This window comes from Embiotoca jacksoni, unplaced genomic scaffold (assembly GCF_022577435.1).
Source record: "Embiotoca jacksoni isolate LCO1_2020_lvr unplaced genomic scaffold, fEmbJac1.0.p SCAF_36, whole genome shotgun sequence".
Classification (NCBI taxonomy): Eukaryota; Metazoa; Chordata; class Actinopteri; family Embiotocidae; genus Embiotoca; species Embiotoca jacksoni.
This window is the reverse complement of record NW_027185388.1, coordinates 2,831,270-2,844,804: the sequence shown is the minus strand read 5'-3', so window position 1 is coordinate 2,844,804 and position 13,535 is coordinate 2,831,270. Positions and strand designations below refer to the sequence as shown.

Genomic DNA, 13,535 nt, shown 5'->3' with positions numbered 1-13,535 from the left:
CTGTACCATCCAAAGTATCTCATCTTTAATTGTGTTAACTGTTGTGTCACATTGGTAACTCCCCATATTCAACATTTACCTGTAGACGATGACACCTAGCCATAATATTAGTGGAAAGATATTGGTATATATATACACATATATGTACACAATTCGGTGAAAGCACTTGAGATCATTTGGAAACAGTGTTATCGTAGTTTGTCCTGCAGACTCCACTGTTTACAATACTTTGCAGCACCTGAGTTGGCAGAGCAGCGTATCGTAGCGGAGCAGATGGCGGCGTGAAGAGTGTTGAGAAAAAATGATGTTTACTCTTCAGCTGTAAAATATCCTGCTCCCATTTACATTTGTATGTCAGAGCCCTTTAATTACCAAATTGCGGGGAGGTTTTGTAAATTAGCTTCGCATAAAACGATGGTTTGTATAAAAGATGTTTGATACAGATTGATGTGTTGTTTATAGCTCAACTCAATTATGACGCAAGCTGGAAACTTTATATTCCTCTTGCAGTTGTTTACATCATATGATCATGTCATAAACTGCCATAACATAACACCTACTGCATGCTGGAACAATGTGGTTTCGAGAGAGGAAGTAGAACGAGGTAAAGCCGAGGATCATGGGAGTTGTAGTTTTTTTTGGGGGGGGAGCTGCTTCATAATCTCTCCATAAATTTGCAAGTTGTTGCCTCGGTCCAAGATATGACTACATTTCCCAGAGTGCCCTGCTCCGAGATGGTGTTTGCTCGTTGCGTTCAGCTGAGTTATAAATATAGTAGCTGTAAAGAACGGTGTTAAAAGGTACGGCGGGAGAAAGAAAGCTCTTCATTGTTGAGAAGAAGTTAGTTTCACAATGAATGGCTAGAATTCATTCATTATTTAATAACCTACTTTTTTTTGTTTTTGTTAGTAAATTAGCAGATCTGAGTTGCTGTTTCAAAAACATGTTGACTGTTCTTTGGGCTAATAAAACATAATTAAGCTTGGACGTCATTGGTAATGCACTAATGTCAGTTTTGTACATTTGCTAATTAGAAATTATCACCGTGAACTCGTACACTGATGCCACAAAATTGCTGTAGGTTTAAAATGGAAATGTTAGTTTCAGGCTTTATAGAAAATGGCCAAATATTCAGTATAATTAACTGGTAAATTGTCATTGCAGGTGTTGTGAACTTTTCTCTCAGCTCTTAAGGTTCAAGCTATTTTTTTTTTTTATAGAGAAATATGTTGTTACTTGGCTGCAATGGAGAATCAGGTTGTGTAGCTGAGTGTTATTATGCTTTAAAGGTCCTGTATTGTATAAATTCTGATTTTCTTGTCTTTTTTTTATTATTATTATTACTATAAAACAGGTGTAAGTGCTGTATAAATACATTGAAAGTGTCCAAACACTCGGAGAAATGCACACAGTCTGTATTCAGCAACTGAACCATTTGGACTTCCATAAGTTTGTGATGTCACAAACTTATACTGATGTCAGATGTTCACTCCAGTACGCTCCAAAGAGATGTGAAACTACATTGAGAAGATTTTTCTGTGGTACTTAACCCTAAAAAAAAATATCTTCAAATAAAACTACAAAAAAGTGTAGAATATTGGACCTTTAATAGAAAGTCGTATTGTCAAGGGACATGAACACTTTACATTTCCATCCTTTTTTTCTGACTCAACTTCAGAGGTGTTTCACACTTCCTGGGATCCCCAGATCTTTTTTTTCTGCTGCGATTCTGTCTTCACGTAAAACGGAGGAATGTCGGCCGTCTGCTCGCGTTCCCTCAACAAACACGAGAATTTGAATGCTGCTTATACAACTAATCTCTCCAGACAAGAAAACGGGTGGAAGTGGACTCGCCTCTGTTGCTGGTGTCACCAACATGCGTGTGCTCTCTGCGCCGCCCTGCAGATTTACAGGACAGCACATCCTTTCGGTTGTGAGGTTTTTATTTGATTTATTTTTTTCTTTCTCTGTGACGTTAGCCTTGCGTAGCTTTATTAGCCTTGCGGTCACTAGCTGGCCTAACACTTGTTGTCATCACTCTGGGGTGTTTCCTCCAGCTGAGGCTCATAAAACACATTGCTTTGTGACTGTCCCTTCATGTGGGTACTCATTTTACAGTTATTACACCCACAAATGGGCTGTGTGGAGAGCGAGACGCGGCGTGTTGCATACTCGCCTCTGCTGCTGCTGCTGCTGCTGCTGCATGGCAGTGACGGCGGCGCTTAGCCGGGTGGCTACTGGGATGTTCATTAGTGCCATTTTCTTGGCAAGCGGACTTTTTGAAGCACTCCATGTGCATCATAAGGATGTTGTACCAGCTGCCTTATTAAATATCAAATGGGCGTTTTCCCCCCCATGAGAAGCCACCTGTCAATCTGCTTTTAGCAACATACAATGTAAAAGTGCATTTACAAGGTCTTCCAAGGAAGCACTAAAAGTCAAAGGTCCTTCATGCTTTATCAGTTTTTCCTAGAGTCACAATTTCGGCATCTGCCCTTGGTCCTCCCCTTCAATTATAACTTGTTGTGTTGCCGTATCAGAGATAATCTTCAAGGTATAATATGTGCTACGTGTTCCACGCTCAAGGGCTCGCGGTGCCGGCCGGAGAAGCCGCCTTTTGTGCGTTTTCCCCCCCGTTCCTCCAGCTCGGCCATGAAAATGAACCAGCGGGCCCTTCCATCTGAGAGACAGCTGTAGATAACTTATAGATGATTAACCTTTCCAGTTACACACACACACACACACACACACAAAGTCAGTGCTCAAGTTTAGTCTCACCATGTTCCCTCGCCTACCCACCCCCCCACCCCCCACCCCCCCCGTCCCCTCCCTCCACAAGACACTGTGAAAACAAGGGTCAGTTTTCAAGCCCGTCTCGGCTCGGTTTTAATGGACTATCTGGAGCAGGGAGAGACGAGGCAGAGGAAGGAAAGGTCTTGCAAAACACCACAGCACGCTGCTGGAATGAGCAAGAGCGCATGTTTATTTGCAACGTGTGTGTGTGTGTGTGTGTGTGTGTGTGTGTGTGTGCGCGCGCGCTTTCCCCCCTTTTTTTTGTTTTTTTTTGTCCATGTGAAAAACTGCATGTCCTACCTCGTGTGAGCCTCCCCCAATCTCCTGACCCCCATCCACCCACTGCCACCACCTTTTTCGTTTGTTGTCCTGGAATTTACTCAGATGTTGTAATGATGTTCGCAGCTTTGCACGTGACCTGCAGTTTCTCTTAAGGGCCATATGGAGAGGAAGAGAAGGGGGGAGGAAAGGGGGGGGGGAGTCTGGCCATAAAGAATTCATGAAGGCATAACAAGACATGAAAACTGTTTATATGTGGAGGGCAGCAGGAGGCTGAAGTCGAAGCATGTGAGAGCTGATATTTCCCTCTTCCTCTCTCTCTCAGCTGATGTGTGTCTTTCAGCGGGAGTATACAGATGGATTACCTTACGCAAACACCGGGCCTTTTTGGCTTTGAATAGGCAACACAGATACTCGCAGCTAATGTTTTTTCCCTTATCAGGGTGCTACGGCAGCCAATCACACACTGTACGGGGAGAGAGCGACGGGGGAGAGCAGCGGGCCATTCATCTATCACGGCCCGGCTCCATTGTGCCGATGTGCGTGTGCATGCTCGCATTACAATGGGCCTAAACTATGCGTGACCCTCTCTCATTTCCTACCATTTAAATCATGTTTTTTGGGATAGTACTGACGCCGTCCGACCGTAACCTCCACCGATGTTGCTGCTGCAGGGCGGAGGGTCGACCCAGAAGGGAGGCATGGCCTGGCACCAAATACGAAGGGCGTGATTGCCAAAAATATCTCGGTAAACAGAATTATCAGTGTTTTTAGAGGGAGAAAGAAATTGTTGTTGTGCTTCGGAGTAATGTGTAAAAATACACAGATCTTTGACCTTCATGCAGCTCATGACGCTCCGGCTGAAGGGATTAAACCTCCTCGCGCTCACGTGAAGTCACTTTGTGTACGTGTGCAGGCCGACCGCCCCGAAGCATATTGCGCAAAGACGCAAATACTGACTTCTCTCGGTCTGTCACTCTCGCAGCCGAGCTGGATCTTCTGGCCTCGTGGCTGTTATTGCGAGTGTCAGCGTGTGACATGTGTTCATCAGATGGGCGAGCGGCTTCGTCCCATATGGCGATTTGAAAGGGAAGATGAGTTGTGCAGGCGGCGGCGGCGGCGCTGCACTAGCCCTCGTGTTCACGACAACATCTGAAGAAGCTGGGAAACACAGCGGAGGAAGTTGCCAGTGATGCTGTTCTCTCCTCACGAGTGTTTCATCGCTGCTGTTTCTTTTTATTTTCGCAGAATGAGGGTTGATTTTTCTGAATGTGGGTGCACAGAAGCACTTTCACAATGTAACACTGTTTTCTCAGTCTTTCAGTGTTTATTTTGCAGAATAACTAAACAGTAATTTGGGGCTTTAACGAACGGTTGTGTCCATTATCAACTAATATTGTTATTTTCCACAATAATTGCTCAATCTTTTATTAATAGGTGGCAAAAAAAATTATTGAATTTATTTCCATTTTCCAATTTATTTGGCTTTTAGAGCAGTTTTTAAAGGATGCTGATGCTATTCCATTTTGGCCTGTATAAATGTTTTCACACAAATGTCCAACATACTAAATCTCTGAATTATAACAACCCATATTTTATTTTTGGTTAAATATTTTACAGTTTAACGTTTCTGTTCTATCGCAAAGAAATCTTTGCCATCGATGTACTGCTGTTTTTCTGACTTATCAGTAACCATAAGGCTGAGATATTGATGTGTTTTTCAGTTTAGATTTAGTTTCCCCTGTTTCCACGAGGCTCCAACTGACACTGGATTTCAGCTGACAGCCGATTTGGTCCCTAAAAAGATTCAAATATTGATATTTTTTGCTAAATGTGGTTATTAAACACAAAGACATGTTATGGAGGCAGGATATTTTACAGTTCAATGACACATTTTACCATCCAAAATGGAGCAGTGAACTTTACTTGGAATAAAATAACAATGAATTACTACAAATTACAAAAAAACAAGTTATCGCAGGCATCTTTTCCTACATTAGGCTCGTAATGGCAGATAAAATCAGACAAACGATAAATCGGTCGGGCTCTAGTTTCCAGACATAAATGCTAAAATGTCAATGTTGTTTCGACATATTGTTCAATATTTTTAACGGGATTTCTCCTGTAACGTTTTCACTTGGATGTAAAATAAGTTGTGAACTCTGTTTGAACTGACATGAATATAAATTGAAAGAATTAATTTGTGAAAGCTGCAGCAGGAGTCGTCGTCGTCGTCGTCCTGAGAAGTTACTGCCACAGTCTGCTGTGTCACCTCCAGTCTGGAGGTGAATGAGAGGAGAAAAGGGAGAGGAGCAGATCTGCCACGGTGCTGCGATGGTGCTGCGATGGTGCTGCGATTTTGCTGCGCTGCCTTACGAGCATGTGAAAACACAGAGGAGACAAAGCAGAGACCCACATGAATGTGCATTCATTAATGAAGTCATAGCTCACTTCAGACAGTCGGAGACATACAAACAAGAGCTTCATGGAAATACTCTGTTTACATTCTTGCTGTCTCTCTTTGCCCCCCCCCCCCCTCCTCGGCCTCCCCTCCCTGTTCCCAATTCTAGTTTTTTTTTTTTTTTTTTTTTTTTAAATACGTCGAACCGGTTCGACTTGAAAAAGGAGGAAACGACAAAATACACAAAGACGGCTGGTGGCCTGTCAACAATACAAAATATGCAGCACATTATATCAAAGTAAATGAAAGTGTGATTGTCTTGTGATTTTCAAAAACAGCCAATCCATTATTTTCTTTTTTTTCTCCATTTGTGTCAGATGTGCTGCTTGGCGCTCGTCTCCTCCTTAATAAACGACAGACCTTTTGTCTTCTATCAACAACGATGACGCGGTTCCACGAAGCTGCTTTAAACAAGCCGAGTGTTACGTCGGCTCGTCTATTCATCTGCTGCCAGAGCAGTTTTTCACCTTTTTTTAATTTTATTTTTTTTCGTGACATTTTGCTTTTGTTGGACAGTCGACAGTGGCGAGTGACAGGAAACACGGGCAAACGGAGGGGGGGGTGGGGTGTGTGTGGGGTTATCCAGTTTAACTCGGAGCAGAGACGTCGGTGACATGTTGCACATCTTACTCCTGTTGGACCAGGATGACCTCGCCGTCTGTAAAATCTTTTAAGGACAGGAATGTGCGTCCTCGTAGTGGAGCGGCGTGTCTCATGTTTTGATCTCTCGACGCGTTCCTGCTTTAAAAAAAAAAAAAAAAAATCTCGTCACTGCCGCACATGCGCCGGCCCGTCCCAAGATCTTGCGTGATGATCTCAGCGCCTGGCTGCAGCTCGGCTATGAATGGGCGAAGCGGCTCTGAAGTCGGTGTTTATGGAGGGCCCCGTTTCTCTCAGAGGGGAGAACCAAAGTTAAATAAATACTCGCTCCATCCTGTCTGCATTAAGGGCCTGCACACGTGGCTTTGACGTCAGAGTGACATTAAACAGGGTGGGGTGGCCCAGTCGACTCTGACAGGCATCTACACACACACACACACACACACACACACACACACACACACACACACACACACACACACACACACACACACACACACACACACACACTCTTCCATAGCATGCTATTAAAATCAGACTTTCTTTGTCTATCTAGTCTTCACTTCTTCCTCGTGACTCTCCGTCTCTTGTTTGATCTCAGGTTCAGGTCTCATGTCCGTTGAACTGCGTACGTGCGTCACCATGTAGGAGAAGTTCATCGACCATCCTGGTTTTTTTTGTTTTTTTGTTTTTTTTTGGCTCAAGATTTCTCCGGCAAAAATAAGCAGCCAGGTGCGATCGGCCGTCATCATCAGACGGCGTCACATCCACAATTAAGCATTTAACTCCTTTTCTTTTGTGTGTTCAATGTTGTGACGAGAGAACCTCGTACTGCGTGTCTACGTCTCTGTGGGTTCGTTTGTGGAGACTGACAACAGGTCCGTCGGCATACCTGTCCTCCACAACGTGAGCCCGGTGGGATCCGGGATGCTTCGTTAACTCGACAACAAACGCGTCACTCTGCGGTCGAGACTTTCAAGTTGTGACACAGTTAAGAAATGTGTTGTTCACCTTGTAAACGCTGAGACTGAAAAGTTGGATTCTCCTTCTGTGTTGCAGAATAAGAGGAAAGAGGATGTTGTTGCCGAGGTCAGCGCGTGCACACTGTACCTCATCTGCAGGTGTCTCCCCCCCCCCCCCACCCCCACCATCCGCCCCGGTGTGTGTGTCACATGTCAGTGCCGGCCCAGCTGGTGTCTCGTGAACTTTTGAGGCGGGAGGTCAGAGGATTTCCCTCTCAGGCAGTCGTCAAACTCATCAACTCGTTGTTTTTAAAGCGACGAGGGGAAAAACAACAACGTGTGGCCGAAGATAGTTTGAAGGTTCAACGCATAAGAATTAACAAATAGTCTGACGGTACACGCATAGTTTATCTACTACAAGTCGAGAGCAGCCACAGGATAGGAGCCATAATAAAACTATAGCTTGAAATGAGATTTATTGGCATGAAAGTGGTTGCTAGGTTACGGCTGAAGCTAGATTACACAATACGTGTATAGGAAGATATTTCTTTGATGGTTTCAGAGTGACTTTTGTCACTTTTAAGACTATTGTACGGCTGGTTTATACAAACAAAGAGGTTTCAGTTCTTCAACAGGGTATTATATCTGACAGGATGATGACTCCGTCTTTGGAAATAACCAATTAGTTAAAAGCATCACGGACGGACGGTGCTGTGACGTTCATGGTGGTGAGTTGAGTGGGATCCATTCGTCTTGAGTAGGTTTTTATTCGAGTTTCTTTTTGCTTTTGTTTCCGTTGTATTGAAACTTGATTCTCAATATTCAGTAGTTCTTTTTAAACACCTTCTATCAACTTAATTTACTTAAAATCTGGACAGTTTTATCTTTTTTTAATTTATTTATGGCTGAGGTTGACTTCTAACAAAATAATCTATGAAATCATATACAACGGTAGATTTATATATTTTTATGGTATTTGCACATTTAAGTATATAATTGATTATAATTATAAAGGAAATAAGGGGAGAGCGTACGAGAAGGACGTAACGACAAACAAAGTGCCGACCATTGGGAATATATATTCCACCGCAAAGGATGATTTTAATCATTTTGATCATCAGTTCTTCCACTTAAACATTTAATGAAAATTAACAACAATGATACATCGCAAAGCTCGTCTGATCCAGAGTCAGAAAGTCAAAGGAATTACGTTTGCGTAACGGTGTGACAAAAAAAGAAGAAAAAAAAGCAACGTAAGCGGATTTAAAAACCCGTAATCAGCGTGTTTTTTGAGCTTTTTTTTAAAAAAAAAAAAAAATGTTTTACAGGTTCAAATGTGAATTATTAATTTTGATCACGATACGATTTCCTCGTCTCACTTTTTAAATGTGTGTAAAAGTGCTAGTTTGCAAATCGAAGCGGCGTTTCATCGGAGCGCTCCACTTCCTCCTCTTCAGTAGTTTGTCTGCCTCAAGGAGCAAAATACCTCTGATGAGACTGTGACTACACCCAACACACACACACACACACACACACACACACACACACACACACACACACACACACACACACACACACACACACACACACACCCCTCTGCTGCTGTGAGCTTTTCAGTAAAGTATAGGGAGTTACCCGGGTCCTCTGAAGAGTGCTGTTGTGCCTAGAGTTCGTTCACCGCTCACATCACGGTCATCTGATCCGTCAAGAAGACCGACCGACGTGTGTGTGTGTGTCAGACATGGTGTGTGTGTGTGTGCATGTGAGACACGGTGTGTGTGTCAGATGTGTGTGTGTGTGTGTGTGTGTGTGTGTGTGTGTGTGTGTGTGTGTGTGTGTGCCACAGGATCATCGGCCCTGTCAACATTCTTCACCACATGCTCTGTCATGATGCATAGAGGCGACTGGTGAGATGAACCAGCTGTCCCTGCCTCTGGTCAGAGCAAGGTCAACATGCTCTGAGGACACACACACACACACACACACACACACACACACACACACACACACACACACACACACACACACTCCACTGGATGTCTTCTTCCTCTTGTGTTGAAAATGCCACCGGCTCGACGCTGTTGAGGACTCCCAAGTGCGATGTTGAAGCGATGACTTGATTGATGGGCTGATAGAAATCTCTCCCCGTGTGTTTGTCTCTCAGGTGGAGGAGGAAAGAGGAACGGTCGCAGCAAGAAATGGAAGGAGATGCTCAAACTCCCGCACATCAGCCAGTGTGAGGAGCTCCGCCGCACTATCGGTAAGAGGCCGGGAGGGTGGGGGAGGGGGTGGGGTGGGGTGGGGGGCAAGTGTGCGTGCAGAAAGATAACTTGCCAATGCCGTGTTCATTGGGGCGGGTCAGATTGGACTTCCTTCCTGTTTCTACCCGTCTCCACCCGCAGTTACAGGCAAGGGACAGGAAAGTGTGTGTGTGTGTGTGTGTGTGTGTGTGTGTGTGTGTGTGTGTGTGTGTGTGTGTGTGTGTGTGTGTGTGTGTGTGTGTGAGAGACAGGGAATCTGTTTGCTCAGTTGTCTCTTAATCTCAAAGGTTTCTTTGAAAAGAGCAAGTCTGTTTCCCACAACAAATCAAAACGTGTCTCACACACACACACACACACACACACACACACACACACACACACACACACACACACACACACACACACACACACACACACACACACACACACACACACACACACCTGACTTCCTTCCTGTTCTCAACATCCAGGTTTAACTTGAAAGGATTCTCTCTGTTGTGGCCCAGACAGGCGCTCTGCTCTCGGGCTACATTATCCCCTCACCCACCCCCTCACCCACCCCCTCACCCACCCCCTCACCCACCCCCTCACCCACCCTCTCACTCCCCCCCACCACCCTCACCACGGCTCCCTGAATGCCACAGCACAAGTGTGTGTGTAATAGTGCGTCACGGCTATCTCTGCCAGAGATTGCAGCGCTACCCTCCCCCACATACTCACATACCCTCCCCTCTTTTATATCTCCCTCCTCCCCCCCTCCCACACACACACACACACACACACACACACACACACACACCCTCCCTCCCTCCCTCCCACTATCCATATCTCTCTCCGTCCGTCTTTCAGCCACTTTAGAGAAACATAAGAGTGGCAGAGCAGGAGAGGGATAGCAGGTGAAAGACTGAGAGGCTTTTTCACGACGGGCAGGAAAGATGTTTTCAGGGCGGGAGAGGATAAAAGGGAGGAAGAGGGAAAGAGATGGCGACGCACGCTCTCCCCACGGTGACCTCTCTAACTCGGCGCTGGTCGTCGTTGTCTTTCTTTTCTTTTTTATCACAAATCATCACTCACAGATCTAATTATCATAAACTTGAATCCGTCTGTCGTCGGCGGTGATGGATTACCTGCTAATAAACGGCGCATAAATGCCACCTTTCGAATGTGAAGAAGGATCCTGTTTGTCGTGTCTTGCATATTTATCGCCCATTGGGATGATAACTGTAGGGTTGTAAGTATGGACCATGTGTGTGTGTGTGTGTGTGTGTGTGTGTGTGTGTGTGTGTGTGTGTGTGTGTGTGTGTTGTTCAGGTTTACATACGTCACCATTACATAGACGCTATTGTGTAATTTCCCTATCGTCCCGAGAGCGAGATCAAAATAATCCCCCTTGTCCTTAAACACGCCGGCGTGTCGGCATGTGCGCGTACGCACACGCATGCAGAGAGGCACACGCGTGCTCATCGCGGCGGATAGAAGTATACGGTATACCGGCTGATAGCGGCGTCTTTGTTGTGTCTTGATAATGTCAGGCATTTGACCTTAGCCTTGACAAGTGAGCGGTAGTTCTAGGAAGCCTAGATTACATTATGTGGGCCGCAGCCACTTTGTCTGCCCGCCCCTCTCTCTCCTCTCTCCCCTCCTCTCTCCCCTCCTCTCTCCCCTCCTCCTCTCTCCTCTCTCCACTGCTTTGGTATCCTCCCAATACGTATAGCACATGTGCGCACGTATTGCCTCAGCTCACGTGTCGGTTTGTTTAACACGCTCAAGGAACCAAAAAAAAAAAAAAAAAAGGAACCAGAGGTATTTTGAATGGAGGCTAACGGCTCCGGTTGCATAGCAGCAAGGGAGCACCGGCCATCACTCATGCACACACACACACACACACACACACACACACACACACACAGACGTGCACTCCTGAAACTATTGCACTCCCACATTTGTGCACATTTAGCTGACCATTCCCCGTCTCTCTAATCCACTCCGTCGTGGCCTAAATTGGAGTTTTAATCAAGTTGTAATTGCAGCTCGCTTCAGCGGCGCAGACGGCCAGTAGCTCCACACGAGTTGCAGCTTCACGACGCTTCCCCTCCATCCTCTCATTTTCCTGGCCCAATTTTCTCTTGACACCTGTTCTTATTCAGAAACGGGGGCGGCGGCGGATTGAGAAAGAAAGACATTTTTCATTGGTGGAAAGCTGGCTGACGTTCTAATTTCAAATGATTTACGGGCTGGAATCGGCTCAGACACAAGAGATGCTCTCGTACATCAACAGGCAGCTTTGAAAGACGCCGGTTTCTCTTTGGGTCTTTGCTCGCCTGCAAAACATCTGTTACAATAAGATCAATGGTTAAAGCTTTGTCCAAGAAATCGGCTCAATAAACTTAAAGAACACCCTGGATTTAGCTTCATTTCTGTGCTTACATGTGGATTCAGATTCAGTTCAGCTGTTTTATTCTCACTTCAGCCATGTTAGGCCGGTCAACTCGAATCTTTAGTGGGTTTTTTTTTTTTTTTTTTAAAAGGAAAAGGAAGCATAGCTACTAAAATTATGAATGTGTCCTTGGGGATAATTGTTGAAATGTAAACCAATTGCAGTCCGTAACTGTTGAGACGAATGTCTTCTCTTGAAATGGGAAGTGAATGAGCTGCGTGATCGAAGAGGTCGGTCACAGCAGCGGACTAAAGAATCCGCCTTTTGTTCAATCGATCGATCGGTATTTACAGAGAAAATTCACCGGGGGAATATCGGTCCCAGCGCACTTTACCATCACGGTGAGTGAAATCACCGACAGCCGTCAATGTTAAGTACATTTTAAAACAACGGGAGAGCGTACGGAGCGGGGAAGGACTTTTCAAGCAAAACTACTATTAGAAAATCGCTCTGAACTTAATTCACTTATGAGAAGCACGTCTTCAGTTTCATGTTTGAGACGAGGGTCGGAAATCAAACTCACTTTGTCCGGTCATTGATTCCTGGTTTGTGGATTGTGCTTCAGCTGCAGAGTCTGACTGCACCTCCTCCTCATTTCTGTTTTGAAGGAGTTCCACACGGAGCTTTCAGACGGCTGTCGTCGTCTTCGCCTGTTTCTGCTGTTGTTGCTTCTAATCTCACGGAGCTACACATGTTTTCCTGGAAAAAGCTCCCGAGCTCATAGCAACGTGTTTTTGTTTTCCTTACGTTGTTTCACGCCAGCTGGCTGACGGCTTTTAGGCAGATTGTCGCCACCTTTCGACAGGAGTGACGCATGGCAACCGGGCGGCGATTTAAAAACAAACAAACAAAACAAAACAAAAAACGCGTATGCTAATCGATTTTGTCACTCAGTCAGACCAGGCATAAACAAAAAAACAAAAAAATCAAATTATTTGATTGATCTACTTTTTCCACACTTAAGCTAAATAATGGCATTTCTGAGTGGAATTCTTTTTAAAAAAAAATTATTATTATATTAACTTCCCTACCATCCCTTTTTTTTTTTAAACTTGCTCAATAGGTCAGTTATCGGGTCCGAATATTGCCCAACTGTTTCTGTGACTTGTATTACGCAAACAGGAGTGTGTCACCTCGAGGATGACGACCACAGCTGCTGTGATTCAGCACGAGGAATCGGACAATGATGGCCACGAGAGCAGCGGGGAACACCGGATACGAGTCCACAAACTCTGCTGAAATCCTCACAGGACTCTTAAAACCTTATTAGGATCGGCGTAAACGAGAAAATCAAACCGGCCTTAAACGTGGTGCGATAAAGAAACAGGATTTTTGTTTGCTGAAGAGCAGACGCGAATGATTTAAGCTCATTTTCTTATGAACCAGAGTGGAAAAGTCGACTGTATTTGATTTAGTCTGCAAGTTAACATTTCCCAGGTGAAAGCAACGCCAGCTGATAAACAAAAGTCACATGTTCGGAGTAGTTTGTTATTGAACGGCGTTGGCAGACTGCCCAATCATTACCAAGATATATGCGTCTAAAATGCTTGTGTTTTTTTGTTTTTTTTGCACTAAAGTACATTTACACCATTATTCTCACCTGGATCACGTTACAGGAAAAAAACCACTGCAGAATTTTAAATACGTTTCTCTAAATATCTTCACTGTGAGCGTGGAAGGCTTTTCCCGCTCCTGCACACAGCTGATCACAGCCGAGAGGGAAACACCAAAGCGGGCATCCC

At 44.8% G+C, this 13,535-nt stretch overlaps 1 protein-coding gene across 2 annotated transcripts in view; it reads left to right on the top strand.

The window, feature by feature from the left end:
* Positions 1-13,535, top strand: part of grk4 (G protein-coupled receptor kinase 4) — a 43,375-nt gene that overhangs the window by 2,990 nt on the left and 26,850 nt on the right. For both annotated transcript variants that reach the window (XM_069165983.1, XM_069165984.1), the window contains exon 2: positions 9,260-9,355. In XM_069165983.1, coding sequence (XP_069022084.1) covers positions 9,260-9,355 — 96 coding nt within the window. The remainder of the gene's footprint in view (positions 1-9,259; positions 9,356-13,535) is intronic.